At 39.1% G+C, this 25,689-nt stretch overlaps 1 protein-coding gene across 1 annotated transcript in view; it reads right to left on the bottom strand.

The window, feature by feature from the left end:
• The window catches only part of COL4A6 (collagen type IV alpha 6 chain), a 117,469-nt gene that overhangs the window by 35,688 nt on the left and 56,092 nt on the right, over window positions 1–25,689 (bottom strand). Inside the window, exons 4-5 of the mRNA XM_058847908.1 lie at window positions 6,437–6,571; window positions 5,243–5,287 (exon numbers count right to left, since the gene is read on the bottom strand). Of these exons, the coding sequence (XP_058703891.1) occupies window positions 5,243–5,287; window positions 6,437–6,571 (180 nt within the window). The remainder of the gene's footprint in view (window positions 1–5,242; window positions 5,288–6,436; window positions 6,572–25,689) is intronic.

The following is a 25,689-nucleotide window of genomic DNA, read 5'->3' as shown; positions in this document are numbered from 1 at the left end:
GTGTTCCACTTATGGTGAGGTGTTGCTTTAATGACCAGTGAGAGTTTTACCTCTCAGACCTTCTCAAACATGTGTATAAAAGAAGATTAAGAATAATAAACTTGGCTCTCTTGGACAATGGAGCTAAGAGAGTCAGTGTCATACTTCTCGCCATTCCTAATATAGTGCGACATCAGGCAATTCAAGTAGAACAGCTTTATTTGTTATATTAAGCATAAGACCTTAGGCAAAGCAACTGGGAGAAAGATGCAATTAAACTAACAACATTTAATAAAAAAGTATTTGCAATGGCCAATTATTAATCAAGCAGAGCAAAATACAATTGCACCTAATTCTGATTTCACATGTCTTTTGCCCTGGTATAGCTCTACTAATTTGACTTGAGTTTACTCAGCATGGTACTAGCGCAAAGGATCAAAGCTTGGGACTTCAGGTAGTTTTTCTTCAGTGCCATATGAGTATCTGGGGGCAGAAGGCAGAAAGGCAGAACTGTCAGTCACAATGCCCAAGTGTCAGGCAGCTCCTTATTCTATACTGCTTTTCCTATAAATGAATCCTGTGTCACTCAAACACATTGTTTCAAAACAAGAAAAATTAAACTTATGGAGATAGGATCAGTAACTTGACAGTTCTCTCCCCACTCTGTACATGGTGATCTTGACTCATCCTAGAAGTACTTTGGTTTGATCCCAAAGATTTGTCCTTAAGATATGGCACTAAGCAAGTTATGACTCACATTAGGAAAGCTTAAAAAAAAAAAAAAATAGATAAAATGGTGATAAAGCAGAACCTTAACAATCCTTCATGCCTGACACTTAAAATAAAACACATTTGCAACACTACAAGTCTTCCCAGTCCAAGCCAATAGCATTTACTCTGAAGAAATTCAATGAGAACTTTGCAGTAATGTAAAGCCTTATATCTAAGGATCTTTAAATATTTTGAAAAAATGTGGAAATGCTATAATCTTAATTTTATAGATGGGAAGCTTGGGACACACAGCAGCAGAGTGATTTTCTCAAGGATACAGACTAACTTAGGCCATAATTATGTAAGCTCAAGATGATCACTGGTCTCAGCTGCTGCCGGGACAGCTATTCCACATTGCTGCTTACTCACATGGTCCCTCCCTCCCTGTGCTGGCAGAGTAGGAAACAAACACAGCAGAGAAATAATTGTTCTGTTTCTTAATGGGGTTAATTTTCAGTCAGATGAAGTCCTTGGTCCACTCATTTGGCAACTGCATTGAGATTTGTGCCAACAAAATTGGGAGAGACCTTATCTGCTTTCTGTCAACCAACAAGGTACAAACTGAATCAGTGTCAAGTGTGTCTCAACTACATGATTAAGGCAGCTCATCCAGACAAATATAAATTTGAGATTTAACAAGGAATGGAATGAGATCATCCTAAAGCATCACCATCAGAGACCACTGTATTAACAATACCAGCTGCTCTGCTTGTCAAAATAACCACACGTGGTGTGCAAGCAGGAACTTGCCAGGCACTGGTAAATCAACTGGAGAAGGCTGAAGCAGCAATTTATTGCCACTTACATTTTTCTCTTAGAAATTACCTAACTAATTTGATCCATGCAGGATGTCATACCCAAGAGCATCAAGTCTCTCATGGGACAGACAGTGACTGCAAAGTCAGAGGCCAGAGTTGTCAGTGTCTAGCAGATCTTTCACTTTGTTTACAATATCAACAAAACCAAGTAGCTATGTAGGACAAGTGCGCATGTATCTGGTTACAGAACAAGGTGACCAAGCTTTAGTGAAGCTGAAAGGGCCAACATCTGCCCCTCAGAATGAGACAACAGGGAGCTAAGCTGCTCCAGCTTTCATGCTGGCAAAGAGCCAGCCCATGGAGGCAGCTGCCAGGTGAGCCATGTCATGGGAAACACTTTGAGTGAGATCTCCTAACTCTCAGACCAATACAGTCTGTAAGAGGCTCAAAGGACTTTGGTATCCTCTTAAAATGTGAGTAGGGCTCACAGAGAGAGGACATAAAATATGCTAATCACAGTGATTTCTTATGTATGCTAAATAAACATGTGCCCTTGTCACTTAATCCCATGGCATCAATGTCTGCAGTTTTGTGCCAAAGCATGACACAGACTGACACATAAGCATGCACACACACATTCTGTGTCTTTTACTTTAGGAAAACAATCCACAGGATTTCCTGCTTTAAATCCAATCTGCAAGATTTTACAATGTTTTATTTTAAGACCCTTATCTGAGGAGATACTGAATGCCCACAACTGACTTCCTTGAAAGTTGCTAAGTCCTGCCTTAAAAGAAGCTTTTTCCCAGGGGTTTAAAATACTGATTTAAATTGCTGTTTTGACCTGAAAAAGTGGTGGTTAATAATTTCATTGCTCTCAGCTCCTCTAATTCCTGTTTTGGCAGATGTACCAATTGAACACAAGCACCTCAATTGACTAAGGCAGAAGACTTTCACAGACTTTACTTATACATGTCAGGGTGGTTAGTTTACAGATCTGAATTAAAACACAGGCTGGAGAGATGCTTGTGCTCTCTGTACTCACAAAAGGAAGCATTTGTTGTGAGACAGATAAGGAAATGAACTGGTTATCTGGGCCCTCCTTTATCAGACTTGCTTATACACTGACACTGTGATCCCAAGGGGCCTCTTTTCGAAATCAAACAGCAAAAAGGCAATCCCACCAGGAGAGCTTGATGAATAATTAAAAACAGAGAAACAAATCAAAGGATGAATACAAAACTAAATGAATGAACAGTTTAATGGATTGCTAAGGTAAGTGGCCTTTCTACAGCCATCGCCAAGTGCTTGCATTTACTCTAGGAAGGTCATAAAACTGCCCCTTCATATAGCTTCATTCTGGCTTTCATTGCACAGACAAGGTCTCACTTATAAAAATATTTCCTTCTAGAACTCCTTGGACAGTTCATGAAAAGCTGTGTACATCTCCCAGCTTCAGTTCCAGCCTTTGACAGAGGTGTCCTTGAATCCTGTCCTATAGGAAAAAATAATCTTCCCAAGTAGGGCTAAGGATTTGAGGGCTTCTCCTATAGCATGACATGAAAGTCTAGCAATAAATACATGTAGCTGCTGTATTTACTAAATTAAAGGGATTAGTCAGGCCAGCTGCAACAACATGATTTACTTGGCACCAGCACCCTGCCAAGCAAACTGTGGAATACCACTTCTCTTAAGGTCAACAGTGGGATACCCCTCTAAATAACAGCCTTGCCCATGGCCACGACCTGCCCATACTAACACACCTGCATACTACAAAGAATCTCTCTTCATATTTTGATGTGCAGAGATAGCAATATATTTTTACTTCTCCCATCTTTTTCACACAAATGTCCTCTCTCCTTTGTTCTGCATTTCACACATCCATACAAAGTGCCCATATTTGTATACACATCACAAAGAATCTAAGTTACTCCCTTACCCTGAAAAGTAACGGCAAAAACAAAAACATTTACTCAAGCAATGCCAGTTGCTATTTTCACCCTATAATGGAAGCATTTATCTCAGTGGTTATAATGTAAACAATATGAACAAGTTTTCCTTTCTGCTTTTTCTGCCCTGCAGTTGCAGCACAGAGGACCCACAGTGCTGAGCACTTTGCTATTCATGACCAGCAAAATCCACCTCTTTCCCATTCACCCATCTGCAGAATGTTGCAGAGTAGATCTGCATATGCTGGAGGCTTGGAATCCTCTCATCTGCCTCCCCTGCTCTCTCCTTGGAATGCATGATGTTGCCAACTACCTGGCAATGGCTGTTGCTCTATCTCTACCTCCCCTCATTGCTGGGAATCCCCTTTCTCCAGAGCCTCATCTGAAAAAATACCCTGAGAACAGCATGTTCCCACAGTGTGCTCAATTAAATTAAGTACTATAGGAACAGCTTGCTCTCTTCAGACCTAGACAGCTGGCTGATGGTAAAAGAAAAAAAAAAAATAGCAGCAAGGGAGTAGAGCAGGAGAAAAAACAGGCAAGGGTGAGCAGATGGGGACCAAAGACAAGGGCCAGGCAGGAACTGGAATCAAATAAGCTCATTTACAAGGCAAACTGTGCATTTCCACCCAATCTATCACTACAATTAGGTTTTTGATAGCAAGTAAGAAAACACAGCTCAATTGTTGGAGCTCCTGGCCATCTGAGAAACCAGGGAAGATGAGAAAGAGTATAAGCATAGTCTGAAGGCACGATGACACACAGGATGGAAAAATGTCATCAAGAAAATAAAAATATTCTAATATCAGAAGGAGGAAGCAGGATAAGCCAAATAGTGTAGAAAGAGCAAGGAAGTTTTTGGGGCAACTTTTAAAGCTGATCCAGTTAAAGTTCCCCTGAGATACAGCAAGATACCTTTGCAAAAATCACTGGTGAAACCAAAGCAAAAGAAAGCTGACCAAAACACTCTAGGCACATAATTTTTTTAAACTGTCTCTAGAATGTAAAATTCTAAAGAATTAAAGAAACAAAAAGTTTCTGATGGTCAGTGAAAGTGTCTACCTGCCTGTCACCTGATCTAAACCTAGAAGAGAATCAAGAGTTATTTGGAGGGCCTCAGCTCTCATTGCTGTTTTCATTCATGTCATAACAAAAGATTGAGGGAGACCTGGAAACAGCTATCACATGCAAGAAGGCTACTACAAAGTAAAAGTGGAACAATCTTCTCTCTGTGTCCCTGATCAGTAACATGAGAACTAAGACTAAAAAAACTTTTAAAAAAACCTTTTTAACATGCAGAAAGAAAGACTGAAGTTAGGCATTAGAAAAGCTTTTCTAATAGAGAAATTAGTCGACATCATCACAAAGTTTTAAGAATTTGTTAGGAAACACATGCTAAAAATGGCCTGAATCACAGCTGATCATGCCTGTTTGACTCCCTGAGGTCCCTTTAAATTCTGTAAGTCTATGATTTTATAATACAGTGGTTTTTAGGCAGTGCTGAGGGAACATGGTGCTGAAAGAAAAGCTAATCGTGCAAATGATCCCCAGTAACTCAGGCTCACTTTCTGATATGTCTCAACTTCCTATTATCCTATATGTATCAACTTCCTATTGTCTTACAAAACAGCATCGAATCACCAGGTAGATTAACAAACAGCCATTTTCCTCCAGATAGAAGCAAGCAATTGCAAGGTAGACCATGCATGTGCAATCTTTTCATGTTCAGGTGCTTTTAGTTGTGGTTACTATTCTAGTGATTTATATTTACATATGCAAACTTACTGGGATCCCATTGATGCCCTGAAATCCTGGAACTCCCATTGGACCCTGAAGAAAAAGAGTACACATTATATTTCACTTCATCAGTCTGTATATTTCAGTTACCTGTGAGAAATTTTTCAACACTTTCAGTCTTGGACTCCTGCTTTCAAAACCAAAAGGAGCAAACTATCTCATGCAGATTCTCTCTGACCACAGGGGTCAGTGAAGACAGGAACTGAGCATCTGAGCTTAACTGGATGCCAAATGAGTGTTTCAGGAATGTTTTAATCAGGCAATTTAAGGCAAAAATATAATCTCCTGCTGCATATCTGGGGAAAACAAGATGCCAGGAAAATAAACAATCTGCTATAAATTTAACCCATGTCTTTCCAAGAGTTTCAACAAAACTTACATATTTTTCTGTCTATACTTGGATAGGATACCCAAAGATATGGAGACAACTGCATTAACTTCAGACTGCCAAAGCTGCAAGTAATTACCACACCTTGTTGCTCTGCTCTAAATAGTAGCAAAACAGACTGTGTAAGCAGAATATCCAGCCTAAATTGTTCTTGCTTTGGAAAACTAAAATATATTTCTCCCACAAGGGATGAAGAGAGAGAGAATCTTATGGCATGTTGGTATTGCATATGTATCGTTTCAGGGGATAGAAGCTGTTCTGGAGTAAATGGATTTTTTTCAGTGCAAATAAATTATTTCCAATCTTGCACATTGCACTCATTGACACCTACACCTTATGGGCTACCCCATTTATTATGACATAGTTTATTGTATTCTTTTTGTTAGAAATAACTTTGCACCTGCAAAACTGAACTGCAGATTTTGTTTAGTACCATTCTTTTTGTTTTTCTAGACATCAACTCAGGATCTTCTACACAAGAACTAGCCCCATGTCTCCCTGAACAGAGTGTGAATAATAGCCATTTACTGCTGGGCATATGAAGTGACAGACTACTTGCAATAGCAATACTCATTTGGCTGTAGTTCACCTACCAGGATGGCTACACTGTTCAGCAGCTTTAGCATCTGTATTCTCATTCAAAAATAAATGCAGACAACTCTCTAAAGATACAGTTGAAATGCCATTGTATTTTTATCCCTGGGCATATAGCCCAAGATTATCTTTATTCACTCAAAAATACATACAAGGCCATAGAACTACTGCAAGGACAGAAAAGCCACTGTTGAGCCTACCTTGTCACCTTTCTGTCCAGCTGGTCCAGGAGGGCCCACTGCTCCTCTCTCACCTTTTGCTCCAGGCAAACCTTCTGGGCCAGTAAATCCCGGTGGTCCTATTGGCCCTTGAAGCCCAATCAGTCCTGGTCGACCCTAATAGACATAAAAAAAACAAGTCAATGCATTGTGTCCACAAACTCCTTTGCAATTACTCTTTCCAACTCAATTTTTAATGCAATTTGATGCATCTCTGGGTAGTTAGGACATCCTAAAGTTTTACCTGTTCATTCACAAAGACTGCCCAAAATTGCATGACGGACTTGAGATGGGGCCACACCAGCACAGAGTGGAGAAGAACAACCACATCCCTCAACTGACTGGTGATGATATGGTGAATCATTAAGGTTGGAAAATTCCTCCAAGATCAAGTCCAGCCTTCAATTGAATACTGTCATGCACACTAAACCATATTGGCAAGTGCCACATCCATTCATTTTTTGAACAATTCCAGGTATGGTGGCTCTACTATGTTCCAGTTCTTAATCATTCTTGCAGTGAAGATTTTTTTCCTGATATCCAACCAGAGTCTCCCCTAGCACAACTTGAGGCCATTTCCCCTTGTGCAAACGCTGGTTGCCCAGAAGAGGCTGATCCCCACCTCACCACAACCTCCTTTCAGAAAGCGATAAGGTCCCTACGGAGCTACCTTCTCTCCAGGCTAAACAAGCCCAGCTCCATCAGCCGCTTCTCATCAGACTTGTGCTCCAGACCCTTCAGATGCTTTGCTGTCCTTCCCTTGGCACGCTCCAGCACCTCAGTGTCCGGGGTTACAGTAAGAAAACCCCTTTACCTGGAAGCTCTCAAGCGCAGAAAGAAGCAGCGCGCTCCGCGGACTCCCGCGGGTGCAGTGCCGGGCGCTGCCCGCAGAGGGCGCGACCCCCGCGGGGATGCGCTGCGGGCGCTCCCGGCTGCCCCTGGCCCGGGAGATGCCCCTCGAGTGCCCGACACCGCTCTGCGTTAACGGTAACGTCAAGAACACGGCAGAGACCAGGCTGAGCTCCCAAAGTACTAGCAGAAAATGCAGTTTATGGCTATACTTTCTACTGGCAAGACAATCCGTGGATTACACAAAGTTACCTGCACAAAGAATCAAGATCTATAGTAAAATAGAGTGGAGGAAGAAGTTAAAAAACTCCCATACCTTAATAATCCCACATAATTCCCTTTCCTTTTAATTCTCATGTTCATGGAAGTGTGTTTCCCCTCTACTTCCCTAACTCAGTAAAAGAGTGGAAGGAATGCAGCTCCCTGCTGCAAGTGTTTTAGTAATCTCAGCTGGAGACATACAAAGCCCTAACTCGGTGGCTTGGCAGGTAAAAGACTTTTACTGTTAATTTAAAAATGCATTGTTATATGTTCAAAATCAAGCAAAGTGCAACAAACTGTACCTGATGTTAACAATTCTTTTTCCAGGATAATTTTTAGTACCTGTTTAGGCTAAAATATTTTTTCCCATGTCCATATGTCATCACTGTTGGAACAGTTTTAACTGCAATATTCCCATATCATTCTTTCTGTTGTGATTGTTTCATCCTGGCCTTTTAACTGAGGTCAAGTGCATGTTTGATATTTCATACCTTTTCTGTCTAGACATTTCCCATAGTGTTCACTTCCAGAGGCACAGACTCACATCTGAAAAGACCTTTACGATTATTGTTAATTATTTTGAATATGTTGATTATTTTTAGCTTTCTTCACCCTGGGCTAATTATCAATGGAATCCTTTATATCGGAAACCATATAATCAGAACATTAATCCCCAAATCTTCAGTAGTCCTTGGCAACCATACACAAGAAACATGTTAAAAATCATGTGCTTTGCTCTCACTCAAAAAAGTTAAAGCTGAGACTGAATTTCCCATAATCACAAGCAATTCAGAGGCTTTCAGGCAATTATTCACTTACAAAGCATGGATTGTGGACTGTTTACCTCAAGGCAACACAGCAGTGCTGAGGCATAACCTAAAAACGGGCACTTTATGATTACAGTCTTACCTCTCACAAAAGAAATGGTATCCAAGAGCCCACCAAGTTTGTAGAGAAAACACATTGTGAATTCCTCATTTGTTTGAATTGCTAATACTTTTGTATTCCATTAGCTTGATTGCCTGGTTAATGACAGTTTTTCACAGTGACTGGAAGTGATGGAAATTAGCATTTTAGGAGGCTTTTGTTTTGATCTGCTGCAGGTGGCTCTGAGAAATATATCTAGACTGGAGAGTAAAGACCAGCAACTACATCTTCTGCTTGTGGTTGGATGAGCAGTTCTCTGACAGAAGAATTAAATATATTCTCTATGATTACAGGGCCCACAGCTTCATAGCTCTCTCCTGCATTAGTGCCCAACAAGGAAGATTTTAACAGCACGTGAAAATTTTGTCCAGTGCCTTGGGGTGTCACTAAAGCATAAGGACACAGTAAAGTGCTTCTAATCTCTCTGATAATGTGATTATGTCATGATAATCAGGCTCTCAAGAATTCCCACTGTTTCTTTTGAAGTCTGTGTGGATGGAAATCATGTTTTCTATGCTGAAACAAAGGACTTGCCTTCACTGCTAAAAAAGCAGTATTTTTCGTCACTAAGCAGCATTCCCATGAACTGTTCCAAGATTAGAGCATTGTAAAGAGCAGGCACAGTGGCATGCAGGAGCAATTTGAGAATAACAGCACAATGAAGACTCAGATTTTACCATAAGGTAAACATGTAAAGCTCAATGCCAGGTGGAACTCCTGTCTGACCTCAATGTGCTTACCTAGTCTTTATTGCACTTTAGCACCACGATTGCTCTTACTTATCCAAAGGATATAAAGAATAAAACATCTCTTAGCAGTGAGGACAAGCTGAAATATAAAATGTGGATTACATCAAACAAAAACTACAACAATAGAGCTCCCTATTTTTAATTCTTGATGTTCAACATGATTTTACACAGTAGCCTGCAGAAAAGCCATTAGCAATTAATGTAAACAGTATAATTTTGGTTTCCCAGATGTACGACAATAATTTTTAAAAAGAGGAAAATTATGGAATGCTAATAACACCAATCAATAACAAAGCAAATTACTGTGGCTTGTGAATGTTCTCTCAAATGCCCACTAGAATTTCATATATTTGAAACCTGACCTTCATTTCCAAGCAAATTTGTGCACCAGGCTTTTACAATGCAGCAGCACTAAATGAGATTCCTGTATGTAATGATGCAGATACAAATAACATTAGTTTTTTATATACACGGGCATTTTCACAGATAATTTTTGATTCTGACCAAGTCTGTATCACAAGTTCAACATGAATCTTATGTATCTCTGTTACGCACATATCCACTGCAAACTGTTACAAGTACACAGCTAGCTCAGACATTCAGCTTTCCATTCTCAATGTGTGGTAAGCAAGAGCAAAAAATGCCTGGAACAGGAACCTCCCATTTTTTCTGAGTCACCCCACTGCAGAAGGAGGTAAAACCAAAAAGCCTCTAAGTGTAATTTGATGGCAGTGGCTTTCAAGATAGAAAAGGTTCTGCAACATGTACCTTCTTCCCCATACCCTTGTAAATTCATCTGTGTCCCAGGGCATCAGGAGGAAAGGCTTGTATAATGGGTAATGATGGGGCCTCTGCTGCTGCACAATCCAACACATCACAGTCTCTCCATTGTCCCTACCCCTTTTTCCAACTCTAATACCCCACATAAATTTTTGCCCACTGAAGCAGAGCTGCTACACATAGTATTGCAAATTCCAAACATTCTTTTATTTCCCATTACCTCTGTGAGCTTGGAGAATAAAGTGCAAATCTATTTGATTTGTCAGTGTGTAAAGGAACACACATGGAAGTGGTATGGAACCACTAGATATGCCCCTTATTTCTGGGGCAAAAAAACAAGTACATACTTACTTTGGGAACAATCCAACTAAGTCACTGTCAAATGCCAACTCAGTGATTCATCACCATAAAGAACACTGGAACCCACTAAGAGAAATCTAGCAGCTCTGGTGAAAATACTCCTAGGAAGCAGAATTGCTTCCTGTTTCTGTTAGTAAATTTGTAGACTGTCATATTTCAAGCAGCAAAGCACTATTCATTTTCTAAGCAAAATTAAGGTCCTGTGTATGAAAAGAGCAACTAAATTTAAATATGCTCGTGCCTTTCTGAAACTAAGACATGGTTTCTTCTCTATGAAACTTCAGTGACCAATTTTTTTAAAGGGTCTTATTCACATTCTCTATTCCTTCACCCATTATTTTCCCCATAAAACATGTTCTGTTGACACAAAAGATTGTTAGAGAAATATTTACTTCATGAGCAAATGCTTTGTAGGTTGAAGCATCTTATGCTCGTTTGATTACATAAAGATGAACGAAACAGACAACCATTAACTCATTACATTATGGTCCTAAAAATGTATGTTCTCATATACTGCATACTCTAAGCCTGAAATTTTTAAGGAAGATCTATGTACCCAATTCCTGTTGGACAGGACAGCCTGTAAAAGGGACTGGTCCCTCAAAATGCTCTTACACACAAACAAATTGCATTTACCATTTAAACCAGGGACATTCTCTCTGATGAGAGACACCAGGTTACAAAAGTTGACCCAGGAATCTCACCAAACTCAGATGAGGGGTCTCTCAGTGACTTACCAGTGCAAGGCAGCTGTGTCCGCTGTGAGCAGCACAGCCTTGGGCTAACCTTCAACTTTCTACCTGTATTTCCCTACCTCCTCCTCTTCAGTCACCCTGCCTTCACAGCAAGATTCCCACAGCAGTGGTTCTCTCTTGCTAGATACACAGCGAGTAGCACAACAGAGTCTTGCTCTCAACTGTGGCCCCACAGTTCTACTGTAATAATAATAATAATTACTGATGAAAACTACATCACTGTTTTTCCTAAATTACAGGTCAGGTATCCAGTGCCCTGCTCACATTCCAGAGTAAGTAATTATTCTCCCTACTGAAAAACACTTTGTACTTTTAAATAAAATTATTCTTCAGTTCTTCTTCTAAAAACTTAGGGGAAGACCTAAGTTAAAAATGGCTCCTTTATTTGTGTCATATTATTCACTGTTCCTCTACACAGCTGTTTACTTACACAGCATGAGAAAAATACAAAAAACTGTATGTGCACACAGAAATAATGGACCAGAAAAAAATCCAGTGCAACAATCCTGTTTTCTTCAGCATCTTCCCAAAAATGCCATTGCTTGGGATTTTTTCTGTTTTGTTTTCTGTTTAAGGAAGAACATTAGGGTGATAATTTTTATGTCATTTAACTTTAACAAAACTGACTATTTTTTCATGTAGTATGTAAAATTCTTTAGTATCACAATGCCTTTCAGAAGTTTTCTTTTTATGCAAAGTAGCCTTTGGCATGCTCACACTGCTGACTGTCAAGGTTGCCCTGGTCATCTCAGGACCAATATTTTAGTGTAGTAATGAGGAACTGCAGGCTGGGTCTCAATTTTAAATTTTAGTTCACGTAATAAACTCAATTTTCAAAAAATACTTCTGATATTTCCACTAAGCTTAACTAGACATGACTGCAAGTAGAAAATCTAGCTGATGTGTGTGCATGTATATGTATGTATGTGTATATATATATATATATATATATGGATTTACATTCTATTTTTTAATTGCTTAAAAATTATTGAAATTTTATTCCACAAATCATTTAATGAATCCCATCAGAAAAAAAGTTGCAATGGCTGGTTTACCACAATATAATTATAGAACTATATATGAACCCTAGACAATTTTTAAGAATATCTTTATTTTTAAATTGGATATTTAAATCTATGAAAAGTTTGTTTCTTATAATGCTTGATTTCCAGTTAAAAGCTTTCATGAAACATTCTGATCCAATCAATTCCACATATTTGCTATTTCTATTTAAAACACACAAAGAGACCACATACTGACAGCTTTTTCCCCACAACAATGCCCAGACTGACCCAATGTTAACTGAGAGTAATTATTCCATTTTATACTTCACAACTTTCTGAACCAACTATGAAAAATGTACAAAAGTCAAAAAGCATGACTTTAACTTTGATTGCCTTTTTGCTTTGATGCTGTGGAATGTCCAACTTAGATAAGAAATAAGCTCCTGTGGAAAGGTTCTGGGCCACAGAGAGCACAGATAACATGAAAGCCTGTCAAAGTCCCTTGTAGGCTGCAACATCTGTGTGACAGATACACCACTAAGGTGACAGCCTTCCTGTGCTGAGCTACAGAGAGGAGGGGAGCCATGGGTAACACCCCACAATTACGGGCACTACAGGAACAAAAATATTTGAGTTATGGAGATTTTTTAAAATAAAGAACAAGCAACAAGATTCACAAAGTAGAGAGATGACTTACATTGTATTTCAATTAAACAAATAACCAACGTACGAAAATTATGAGTTAAAGCTTATTTTTAATGAGCTACATTATATATTTGAATTACATTTACTTGTCTTTTTCATGATCATCAGTCCAAATTATGCCTTTTTTTGAGCAGAATAAAGATTTGCAGAGACTAGATCCTGATGAATTGCACCACAGAGTATATCACCAGAGAAGAGATGATCACCCCTGAATCCCCAGATTACCCACTGTTTGTTTAAGCCAACTGGCCATAAACCTCAGGTGATATGTGGTCATCTGAGATTAAATTTTTGCCATTTTCCACACCAAAAGCTTTTTTTTGCTACCTTGACTGATATCTTTAGGGCCTTTTTGTGATTTCAATTTGCAGAGCAATAAAGGCTTCATACGCAAATGAAGACAATTCACGTAGACAGCATATGAGACTGACAACAGACATTCCTCTGAAATCGTGCACAGGTTTAAGCCTGAATTAGAGGCAGCTGAATTAGAGGAAATGAGACATGAAGGAGGAGGTAACATAGGCAGGAACTGCTGCTGCACCTCATGGCACTCTGGCACAACACTCATCAACATTCAAAAAAATAGGGCTTATATTGAAATACTTGATTATGAAGTCTTAACAAAAATGTTGAAGAAAGTGAGGTCTGACTTCAGTTTACTTATGAACTAAGCTTTTTTTTTTTTTAATAAAAATTTAATAAAAGAGCATAGTACAGCCAAAGGTTTGAATGGTTTATGAGATTTTATGGTCTTTTGCATCCTCGGTACATATTCTCTCCCTCAAGCCTTCAGTGCCTAGTTTCTAAAAAATGTTTTAGAAAGCCTTTACAGTTCCCAACCTGTTCACATAGGACAGCAGCTGTCATAACATTTTCCTGCCCTTAACTGAAGGAAGAGAATTTGAGTATTGTATACATCTCTTGACAGCAGAATAAGTCCTGGCCTGAATTTCTTGAATAACAAAAGAATTAGTTATTTCAGAAGAAAACACGGGGTTTCCCTAGAACTTCTTTCCATTCTTCTGATGGGTGTACAGGAAAGTAGACAAGGTAGCATATGTGAAGTATTTTCCTCCCCAGGATGCACACAAGTCATCTCTGGTGAGAGCATGGCAGTGGAAATGACCAAATGCTACCTCCTTGGCAGTCAGTTCCCAAAACAGGAGATGGGTAAAAGGAAAAGTGAGGATCACAGCCCCTCTCTCCCCTGGCTCTCATTGCCATAAGTACATATATGTGTATATGTATCATCTCTCCCACACATTTGGTAAAATCAAGCAAGTTATTGTTCACAAACAATTTAAAGGGATTTTACTTAACTCATTACTGAAGAAGATATGACACTAATCATAGATATTAGACAAGTCTCCTGAGAAAAACAGATGTTGAATCGTAGCAACTTCATGGACAACCACATCAGGACTGCCTCCCACAAAACCACAGCTTCTGACTCTCCTTAAGATACCTCCTACAACACACATTTTGCTATGGGCTCATGAGGAAAGAAGAACATGCAGTGCTGTATTATTTTCCCTTCCACTTATCCCTAGCACCCCAGAGAACAAACAAACAAACAAAAAAACTCATGTGTTTCTAAAGAATTGTTTAAGTGAACAGTGACAATGAACTTGTTCCCTCCCGCCTTGGCTGGCATTTCCAAGCTGCCTTCCTCATGGACTCAAGTGACAGAAGCTTCATTGTTGCAAAAAAAATGTTGTCAGTAGAAAATTAGCTGTACTAAGTAGTGTACTGAACAAATGAAATTCTGCCAGTGTCAGGCCTGTTAAGACTATTAAAAGGACATTGTATCTAGAAAGGCAGGGAGGGTTCAGCCACATGCTGAAGGTGAACAGGCTCCAAACCTCTGCAGTTTCCACTGTGTCCAGATCTGTTAATTTGCTTTGGGCTTCTCTCCAGTTCTTTCCTTTACAACAAACCCTTTTTTAAAAACCATCTAATTCCCCTCTGCAAGCAAAGGTTATGAAAAGTTCGTGTCTCCTCAGAGACCAAACAGGGATGTGGGCAGGGAGTAGATCTAGCAGGAAGTGGCTGCCTGAACCGGCATTTTCCCAGTACAGCTATTCCTTAGCAGCAGATAGGATGGTTTGGGCTTCCCTGTTGAATTGAGGGGCAGACCTTCTGACTGTCATGCATCCCACATCGGTACTGCCCATGGGAATCCTGTCTGGGTGTGGATAAAGTGATAGTTTCACTCTGTAAGAGCAGGAGGTTGCAGACCTATGGGGAGGGAGGGAGGGACATAAAGTATTTCATGAATCTTTTAGACAAACTTCCTGAACTGGAGCTCTTTTTTACAGCTTCAAAGCTACAGATAAGCTCTTCCCAGCTTCTGCTTCTGTCAGCAACTAAACTAACTTTCCAGTCCATTTAAATCTTGGCATTATCCTAGGGAACCCATTTCCACAAGATGCATCTAAGACAAGCAGTTTAAGATAATTTTTCCAGGAACAGCCACACTGAGGAAAATACAGAGATGTACAAGAACAGTAACAAAAATTTCAGTTAAAGACTTCAAGAAAAGATTTATTGTTTCATGCACTTCTAGAAAGAAACCACCCATGAATCATCAGGAACCAGGAAGAAGTTAAAGGGTATCATTCTTTAGGACAATTATTTTGTGCTCACCAGCTGGGTTCCCCACCAGGCAGGCAAGGGATAGGCAAGATCCTGCCCTAGTTTTTTCTGGGTTACTTATAGGAATGTTCCCTCTCTTTGGAAAATTTTAAACCCAGATCTGGGGTATGCATTCTGGACTAAGCTTATCCATCCCCACATTGCTGCAATGTCAAATCAGACCCATTTTTAAATTATATTAAAGGACTGTAGGGGTTTGGTCATGCAATGAAATTTCACTCAATAATTCATAGGTGTAATCAGAGCAAAGAGTGATGATACAACACATCTCAAAGGACAGCGACAATTTTTTTTCATGGTAATTACTCTAGAGCAAAACATTCTCTCATTGGATCATAACAGAGGATCATTTTAATGGAGATATCAAAATATCATAGTAATTCATTAAATAGCAGTGGTAGCTCTACTGAAGCTGTTAGTTCTTTTTTTTTCATGCTTCTTACAGAAGTGTCCTGTGTTGCTGTCAACTATCTCATGGTATTCCACCTAGAACAGAACAACTTACCTTGGCTTAAATGCTGCAAAATTAACACCTAAGAGAATAATCTTTATATTTAATATCTTTGAATCTTTGAATTAATGTCTTTGAATCTTCATAAAAGGTGCTCAATCTTTGCTTTCTACTCTTGGTCTCTCTGCAGATATTCTAGTCAGTAACGTGGCTGCTCATATCAATGACACTTTTCTTATTGAATTTTGCAATAAATTAAAAATTGAGGTGAATTTTTTGAGGAGACTACTTAATATTAACTAAAATAATACAGATTTATTTTCATATTTGGAATAAAACATAGCTGTGGTTTTTCAGTTGGTAATAATATTATAATTAAATTAAACTTTTCAATTAATATTGTGTTCTCTGTTTCTGCAGAATGTAAAGTGGATCATTAGAGTATGAAGAATAGAGATTTGAATCCCAAGATTTGGATCCCAGGCATAACACTGCTATTCTAAAAGCATACTTAAATGTCTATATCCATTTATGCTTCTAGGAGTTTCTCTCAATTTCTCTCAAATTCCTGAGAGAAAAAGTGTCTAAGTGCTGAGATAACTGAGTCTAAAACCTGAACCTTTCCTCTAGCTTAGCAAGCCATCCAAGTCACAGCCTAACCTATTCTGAACAACAATCTTATGACTGCTTTTTTGGCTCACTCTTATCATACTGGATTGTCCTACTATTTTTTAAAATCTAATTATTCTATGGTGTTTCACTGTTACATAGAAAATGTGTATCTATAAATTGCCATAAGTTATGCTCCAGAAAAACAATCTTGTCTTTTCCTCTTTGTTCTAACTGATGCACTACCATGTCCCTCCCCTATCTGATATTCAGTGTTTGTGCTGTTACAACCAAATTAGTGCTGAGTATAATGTAATTCTGAAATCAAGTCTGAGCCTGGCATGTGATATATGCACCATGACTGTCTCTAAGACTTATTATCATATCATGTATAACATTAATCATCTAGTGAAGAAAGTAGCCTCTTTCTTTGGAAAAGAAAAAATACAAAACAAACAACAACAAAAAAAATCACCTCTACACATTTAAAAAAGTATCCATTTTAGTCACCAGACAATGTTCCACATGCTAAACATTCCATTTACAAGGGAGAAACACAGCAAAACTTCTCATTATCCACTAAGGTCATTCAGCCCCAAAGGATGCTTCTAGTTAGAAAGGCAGGCAGGGAAAGTAGGCCATGCACAGATCTGGTCCGTACAGGGTCAGCAGCAAACAATAGATTCCCTGCAAGCAAAAGGAATGCTTTTCCCCTATGTTCTGCCTGCCATAGACTTCCCAGCATGTTCCTGGCACTTCAGAAAGGTCTGAGCAGCTTTCCTTGCACAGGGTTCTGCTAAAACCAAAAGTATCTGTTGGAACAGATAATATTGGTCAAGACTTAAAAAACTCAGAGGGGAACCATCTCATACTTATTCAAGCTGGCAGATTTAGAACAAAACCTCTTTCCCAGAGACCAGTTACACAGCAGAGCTGAGGGGAGCTTTGCAAATGTGTAAACAATTAACTTCAAAGTAAAAAATGAGTCTGTGAATACTCATCTATATATTGCTTGGAAATATACAGGCCAAAGCATGAGTGGAGAGTAGCAGAGGTCTAAACATCTACTAACATAACATTTGGTGAGATTGCATTTATCTCTAGAGGCTTAAGCAGAGTGGTTCCAGGCAAAATTACTGCAGTTCCTGATAACATGAATCGCCAGTCAGTCAGCAGCTGGTTTACTGTGCAGTGTCAGAGAATAAACTACAATTAGTAAAAATAAATTCAAACCAAAGTCTCAGAGAGAAAAAAAAAAAGAGGATTTTTCACTTATACTATGTAAGTGTTGCATACTGATCGAGGTAAGGATGGCAATTTTTTTCACCTATTTGAACTCCCCCTGGCTAAGGTATATACAATAAAAGATCGATCCCAATCTTGCTTGTCATCACATGAATTGTATGTTTAAGTCCTTGGACATTTACTACGTGGCTGTATTAACACTCCAAAAAGCTTCATGCATTTGTTGGTATAAACCACACTTCCAGTCTGCTTAATCTTTGACAGACAGGTCTCATTGTCCCCAAAATCCCTCACTACACAATACAACAAAGAATTAAATGACTCTGTAGGCCTGCTCTGCTACCCACACTGCTCTGCGCTTCCTGCCCATATATCCCTGGAATTCATGACTATGCAGATTACTAAATTACACACTAGGCCAGGGATTAAGCATGGCCCTTTGTATGAGAGCATCTGAGGTCTGGAAGAAGATTTTACCTGTCACGGTCTGTGCTCATTGGGCCTTGATGAGAGACAGAAGGAAGCAGCACTGCAGAAGATCACAAACACTGGTGAGTGATAATCAGCGATCTGTATATGATGACAGGACAACCTGACTGGGGCTGTCCTGCACACAGGTCTCAGCAGCTTTACACAGACAAAAACCAGTCTACTATTTCCAAATCAGCTCAGCAGCTTCTTCCTCCTTAAAATAAAAGGTGAAAGAATTCCCTGTTCTGATGGATGGCAAGCCAGAAAATGGCCTTCACTGCATCCCGCAGAACTCAAAAGAGTAAGGGTTAGGAATGTATCCTGCAGTTAAGCAAACATGCCAACAAAGCAAAGGAAGAGGTAAGGTAGGTCATTAGTTGTTTTAATTTAGCTGTTAATCAAAGCTGCAATTGCTTCTGTTTGTTTTCAGAATGCTTTAAAGTTACATATCTAAAAGAATTAAAAATAAAACCAAGGAAAAAGGCCTGAAGTAACAGCAAAAATTTAAACACCTTAAGGATATTGCATGCCTTTTATCCATTGCTTTTCACTTGAAAAAATAGAAGCCTTTAGTAGGCCTTAATCTTGATGTCTAGATAAGATTGAGGAGAGTAAAGTAGTCTTTACCCAATGTAATTTACAGAGGCCTGGCAACATAGATTACAGCAGGCTGGTAACTCCAAGATTTAGCTAAGTCTGTTCAGTAGTTACCAGGACAGTATAATGATAGAAATCAGGAGAAGTCTGTATAGAGACACCACATTTTACAAAAACAAAATATTTCTCTTTTTATTTTTTAAAGAGATGGTAGTGTTAAATTAATTTTTTTTTGCTTTTCTCCTCTTAGCATACATATTCTTCTAATAGCAAATACTGACAGCTCCCAGGTTTTATTAGTTATGTTGATGTAGCCATAGTGTTCTGAAAGATGATATAGTATTTCTCATGTATTTTGCATATACTTGGAGTACAGTGAATGACAGGCATTATCTAAGGTCTGAAAGATACAAAGTTGACAGCATAGCCACTTCTATGGATTTGTTTTAGACAGAAAACTCTGCTAAAAAAATAACAAATGGGGACCAGTATATCACAATAAAGTGATGTTTTAGTTCAACATCATCCTATTACATCAAAGAGTAGTACTGCTACATGGCAACATGATGACATGTCATTTTAAAGAAACCAAAACTGTCTCAGATCTGCAAATAGCCTCCACACAACTCATAAAAAATTGCAACCCCCTCGAAACCCTGGGATGACAAGCACTGGAAGCGGATCTGTCTGCACAGACTCAGCAGGACTCTTTGGAAGTTGCTGCCAGTGCTCCTTTTGCAGCCAGAACAGCCACTGTTGAGCTACACAAACTACTCTAAGCCCTTTCCCTAGAGCGATCAGACAGGGAACAACCATTTGACTGCCATTTGAGAAAAATAAGCAAAGCATACTTTAAAAGAATAGAGAAAAAAAGAATCCTTAATTGATCACTGCTGCAAACCAGCTCTGTATTTTGTATTTCCCCTGTTCCTGCACTCACTCCAACTTCAGTTAAACCACAGCTAGCTGCAGCAATGTTTTGCCATAGGATATTTTTTAAACCCTCATACCATGCTGCAAAGCATACAACCAACTGTCATCAGCCCACACATACATACCACCCTTCTCACACTAGGCTAAGTTCTTGATAATCCCCACAGGCATTTACAACAGCCTTTTAGCCAGCAAGAACAGCAAAACAATTAACTGGTTCAATGAACACAGTTTCACTTCTACAGACTTTTAAATCACATAAAGAGTCTGGTATCTTCTCAGTGACATCCCTATAGACAAATGATGGGTGCAGTGAAGTACAGCCCTGATGTCAGAGACAGGCATCACTCCTTCACTGCCACTGCTCTTGCCAACACAGCCAATCTTTGCTTGGCTGAATCAGCATCGGCAGAAATATTGTCTTATATCTGCCACTGACTGGAAATGCCAGCTTTGCAAGTGTCTGCCAAACAAAGCCTGAGAGGAATCATGCCACTGAGGAAGGTTGAATAGTCAAGGCTTAAAAGCAGAATAAATGAAAAAGAATCTGAAAAATGAAAGGAGATAATGTTAGAAAGTACAAAGGAGGCAGAACTACACTGTCCACCTTCAGTTTACAGGATAGGCTGAAGAGTATATATGAGAGAAGCCCACAAAAGTCAACAAACAGTCCTATATGTATGGTCCTTGCTTCCAGGGTGAAACTAAGCAACAAGGATGTGCATCAGAGATTGTTGCTGGTTGTTTATTATGTGATTCTGCTGTTCCAAGTGGTAAATCCAAGAAACAGACCCATGAACTGCAGTTCCACAGGTGGTCATGGGAAAGGCAGGCTGCAGAGCCTATCAGTTGAACGCAGATGGATGAAAATCTAGATCCGCCCTTATGTCCAGCTGGTTTGGGATCATTCCATGGTTTTGTCCCAGCTGTGTGCTTTCCTTAAAACATCAGGACATTTAATGCTTAGAAGAAAAGTTATTTGGTGCAAGGCTTTTTTATTGTTTATACAAAGTACAACTGATCCTGATGTGTAACTGAGGCCCCAGGCCCTGCTGTACTGTAAATATTGAAAACAATCATCAGCGCAAAACAACTAGAGTCTTTGCACAAATGCTCTTTTAAAAATACAATCCAGTTGGATAGTGTCTTACAATTCTACCATAAATAGCATTTTAACTCCCATATTAACATAGCTGTTACAGGACAGATATACTTCTAATTTACCGGAATAATCGATTCTTCTAGAGAGATGGTGTAAGAAATCTGTGTAGCACTTCTAGTAGCATGTAAGTTCAATGCAAGGAAAAAGTAATCAAGTCATAAATAAATAAAAAGTAATTGATTGAAACAAAATCTCTTCCACAATTAATTTTCCTGGTTAAGTTCCAGCACAAAAGTTATGTGAAAATATATCAATATTTTTTTCATTGATATATCAACAAAATAGTATTTCAAATAGTACCTCATGTGGAAAGAACCTTAAAAATTAAACTAAGCAGACAATTTGTAAATATATTTTTTGTTTAGTCTGGAATACAAATTTTACACAGCACATACAACTCTTAAATCCTATCCAAATGAACTCGGGGCAAAGTAGATTTAAAGAGTACATACCTAGAAATTTAAGTTTTATTTACTTCCAAAACCTGTGCAAAATATTTGGAAATTAGTTTAAACATAGGAAGCATTAGCTCAGAATCATCAGAAAGAAAGCAAAGTGCATTATTAGTCATAGCCATATTTCATTACTACTTCATCTTGCAAGAATAAGGCCCCTTCACAGTAAGACAGTAAGATAGTGGTTAAAACATTAACTCCTGTGTGGTGGTTTTAGCTCTAGCTAAAAATCACCAGAGTACTTACTCATTTCTTGCTGTGAGATATGGATTAGGAGAAAGGCAAAACAGGCTTAAAACTTAAAAGTAATAAAGTTTATTAATAGGACTACAAGAAACAAGAAACCAGAATAAAACTTTCAGAAACCTGTTTTCTCCCCCATCCAACTTTTTTCCTTTCCCAACTGACACCATAGAGACAAAACTTGGGATGTTAAAGAAGTACAAATTATACGATAGTATTTTTCATCAGTTTCTGTACGGAGAGGAGTTTTTTCTTGTCATTCTATGGAGAGTTCTCCACAAGAAACAGTTTTTTTATGGCTTTTTATTTCCATGACTGGCAGCCACCTGGGAAAAAAAACCCTCTGCCATCATGCCTTCTTCTTATTTTTACACCACTCAGAGGTGTGTTCATGGGCCATGAACTCAAGGGGTATTATTTTAAGGAAGAGTTATTCAAAGACAAAGGTTCTCTTCATCATCTCTGTGATCATCTCTGGGAACAGAGGTTTTTTTCCTTCTCTCCCTTGGGGCAAAGGGATCAGCTCTCACTTCTCCCTCTGTCTGTTCAAGTGTCTCATGGGATTACAATTACTCTACCATCGGCTTAGCCTCATTAATGGATACCTTTGCTCAGATTTACAGTTTGAATAGTTCATTTCCCCCAATACTCTTTCATGAATTAAAGGAGTTTTTCAGAACATTATTGTCCATCTCCATGGCTTTACTAAAAGAATATTTTAGCTTATTAAAACATCTCCTCATTCTCCTTCCATCTGGAGCTTGACTCTTTCTCTTACTGACCTTGATGTTTCATATTGTTTCTTTACATGTTGATTGCTCCCACTTGCCTCTCTCATGTAGAGAGAATTAAGTCTGCAGGTCTCATCTGTGTAGTGAAAGGGTTAAATTTGGCCCAAGCCGCGGCCAGGTATTCAAGATGTCGGATTTCAGCTCCACAGGCTGCTGGAAGGCAGCGGATGGTTTTCAGCTGTTTTTTGGCCTGGAGCCCTCTTTGCGGGCCATGGTGGGGGAGGTGAGATGTCAGCAGCCATGGCCCAGCCCAGCCTAGGGCTGGGGGCCCCCCTGGTGAAAGACTTCAGCCACCCCGCTGGAATGGCACCTGGAAGGCTCCCAGGGAGGGGCCACAACAGAGCCTGGCCCGGCCTGGGGCCTGGGGCAGCCCCTCAGTCCCCATCCCCCACTTGGGAGCCACTGGAGTCTGGCCCAGCCTCCCCCCAGGCCACACAGGCCGCGGGTGGAGCCGGGCCAGCTGAACCAGAACTCCGATACCTTTCAAGGCCGGAAACAAAAGGGACCCAAAATTCCTGAGCTTGGGTTTAAAAGGTGGTATTCACAAAGGTGATCTTACTTTTCAGTAGTCCAAAATGCTGTCAATTCTGAGAACTGGCTATCTATTGGGGTGATCTCGAGCAGAGAAGAAACTCCCAGCAGCCTCTCTCAGAGGAATAACTTCTGTAGATGTTTTCCACTTTTTTTCCTAAATGCCAAACTACCACGTCCTGTAAAGCTGAAATGAGATCAAATGCTATATATTTACAAAAATTAGCAAAATCTACCAGTTCTCACAAGCAGTACTTGCTATGGCTTTTGAAAACACTCCAAAGCATGTAACTTGAATAGTTGTGTTTAGGAGGGAGTTTCTGATATGCAGTGACATTTAGGAGCAGGCAAAGGACACTAGATCCTAGAATCATGTAAATTTGTTCAGAGGCCATTTACATTCAGTGCTGCTGAAGACCCCAGGCCACTACACTTAAGAGTTAAAGGTCTTCTATGTTCACATCTCATGGTGAAATGAGCAGATACTTGCTGGAGATGAGTGCTGATCACACAAGTTCTTGCTGATTTGTGAAATGACTGGACAGCACCAATGTTCCCAATGTTGAACAAGATGAGAGAACACTAAAAACCGCAGGAAATGGCTTAAAAGCAGTGCTCTCCAGCTTCTTTAATAAAATGCACAGCCTATGATGACTTATACATAAATAACCAGCTTTCAACTTTGTTTAGCTGTAGCTTTCATTCTACAAGTGAATCTTTTCACTAACACTTCTGTCATTTAAAGAACATTAAGATTTTTACATGTTTCTTCCAGGGGATAAATCTGTTAAATACACAAGGAATCAGTGTTTCCACACCAAGAGCCTGGATTATCCTTTGCAAAATAAGTTTGGGCTACTCTTTTCTGCTTTCTGCCTAGACAAACTAGGTTCTCAATCTCTACTTCTGCATATTGATCACATACATGTAGTTACACCTAAATATGGAAAGTAAGGGTAGATCTACAGCTTCTCTTAAAGCCATCATACCTGAAATACTGTGATTCAGGACCTCATTCATTTACCCGTTTTTGGACAAAGCAAAAGTAGTATCACCAAAGTCAGCCAAGTGATTTCTTAATCCTAGCAACTGTTTTTCACTAATGTAAAGAACAGACCTCCTGCAAAGCTAAACCAGGAGAAAATGGTATTTCTTTGATATTTCTGACACTGCTCAGGGAAGTGTAGAAATGCAGCAATTGAGTGAAATCAGGATCTGGTATTCATGAATATTTTGTTATTCACAATTTAGAAACATGCTTCTAGAACTGGTATTTCTTGATTTAAAACTCTCCTGCATATACTCAGTAATTTAGTGAGCTCTTAATCTTTAATTTGGAAAGTTGAAGCAAACTTTCCTTAAGACCTCACTAAAACCCAGGTGTTCTGGATCTTCCCAATAAAACTATAGTACAAGACGGAAAGTAAACAGTCTAATCTGTGTATAAATATTTAATAAGACACTTGAATCTGGAGCAAAATGCAGCTAATTTAGTGTTCCCTCTTAAGAATGCAAACAGATTAGTTGCATGACACAGTGTTAGTACAAACTGTCCTTGACTATAAACATTTGCTGATGTATTTCACCAAAAATGTAATGTATAGGAACAAAGGAAGGGTTTACTCTAAAGAGAGCATGTGGAAAAGGTACAATTTCACAATCTTCTCTCACCTGATGATGCCTTTTCGTGAAGCATCTTGAGAAGTTCCCTGTGCATCATTCTCCTTTCTACCAGCAAGGAGGAACATGACCCCAGTTAAAAATCAATAGCAGATGCCAACAGAAGATGCTGTTCTGCATCGTATATCCCACAAAAAAAGTCTCAGCCTGAAGTCACAAGTATTTGCTAAAGACAATTCAGATGGGAACAAGAGCAGCCAAAAATTTTCAGATATTAAAAATGTACTATTTCTCTTAGAAGGAACTTACAATTTCTGTATTACTCTCCTTCAGAAAAGGACCACCAAAAGGTAAGTGGTAATACATTTCCTCTCCCATCTCTTGTATCAATTCTATTCATCTTCACTAAAATCAGACCATTTTTGTGTGGCCTTGTAATGAGATAGGATCAAAAGACAGTTGTTCTGTCAGAGCTTTTTTGCCTACAAGTTTTCATATGCCAAAACCAGTAATATATTAAAACTACATTGGCCCCAGTGCTCCCTAATCAAAGACTGAAGAGAGGTAGCTTCTTCACAGGGGATATTTCTATGGCTGATCTGTTGAGGGAATGAAAAAGTAGCTACGAATCCCATGAAAGTATAAAAGCCTCATAACTCGTCTGTTCACAGTTTACTTCACATCTGTTTTCAGATCAACATTTCCACACATAAAATAATAAGAATTATATGAGAAATTATTTAAACTCTTTGTTGAAGTGAGTCAACATTTAATAATTACATTTTAATAATTAATAATTACATTAAATAATATGATCACTTGCCATTCGAAAAGCCAATTTTTCATTGTGTGTGCCCATCAACTTAGATTCTAATGTGGCCAGAAACAGAAATTATAGTTATCAGGAACTGAAGCTGCCTTTTTTACTAACAGAATTTCCATCCTCAAACAGGGTACCAGGCTCTTCCCTGGGTGAAACTCCATCCATATGCTCTGCCATTTTGAGTAGCAAACTTATAAAACAGATCAATATTGTATTTTGAGTGTAGACCCGACTCCAGGTTGAAGCCTGTGCTTTG

The sequence above is a fragment of the Poecile atricapillus genome, chromosome 12 (assembly GCF_030490865.1).
Source record: "Poecile atricapillus isolate bPoeAtr1 chromosome 12, bPoeAtr1.hap1, whole genome shotgun sequence".
NCBI lineage: Eukaryota > Metazoa > Chordata > Aves > Passeriformes > Paridae > Poecile > Poecile atricapillus.
The sequence above is the reverse complement of the archived record's forward strand: the minus strand, read 5'-3'. Positions and strand labels throughout refer to the sequence as shown.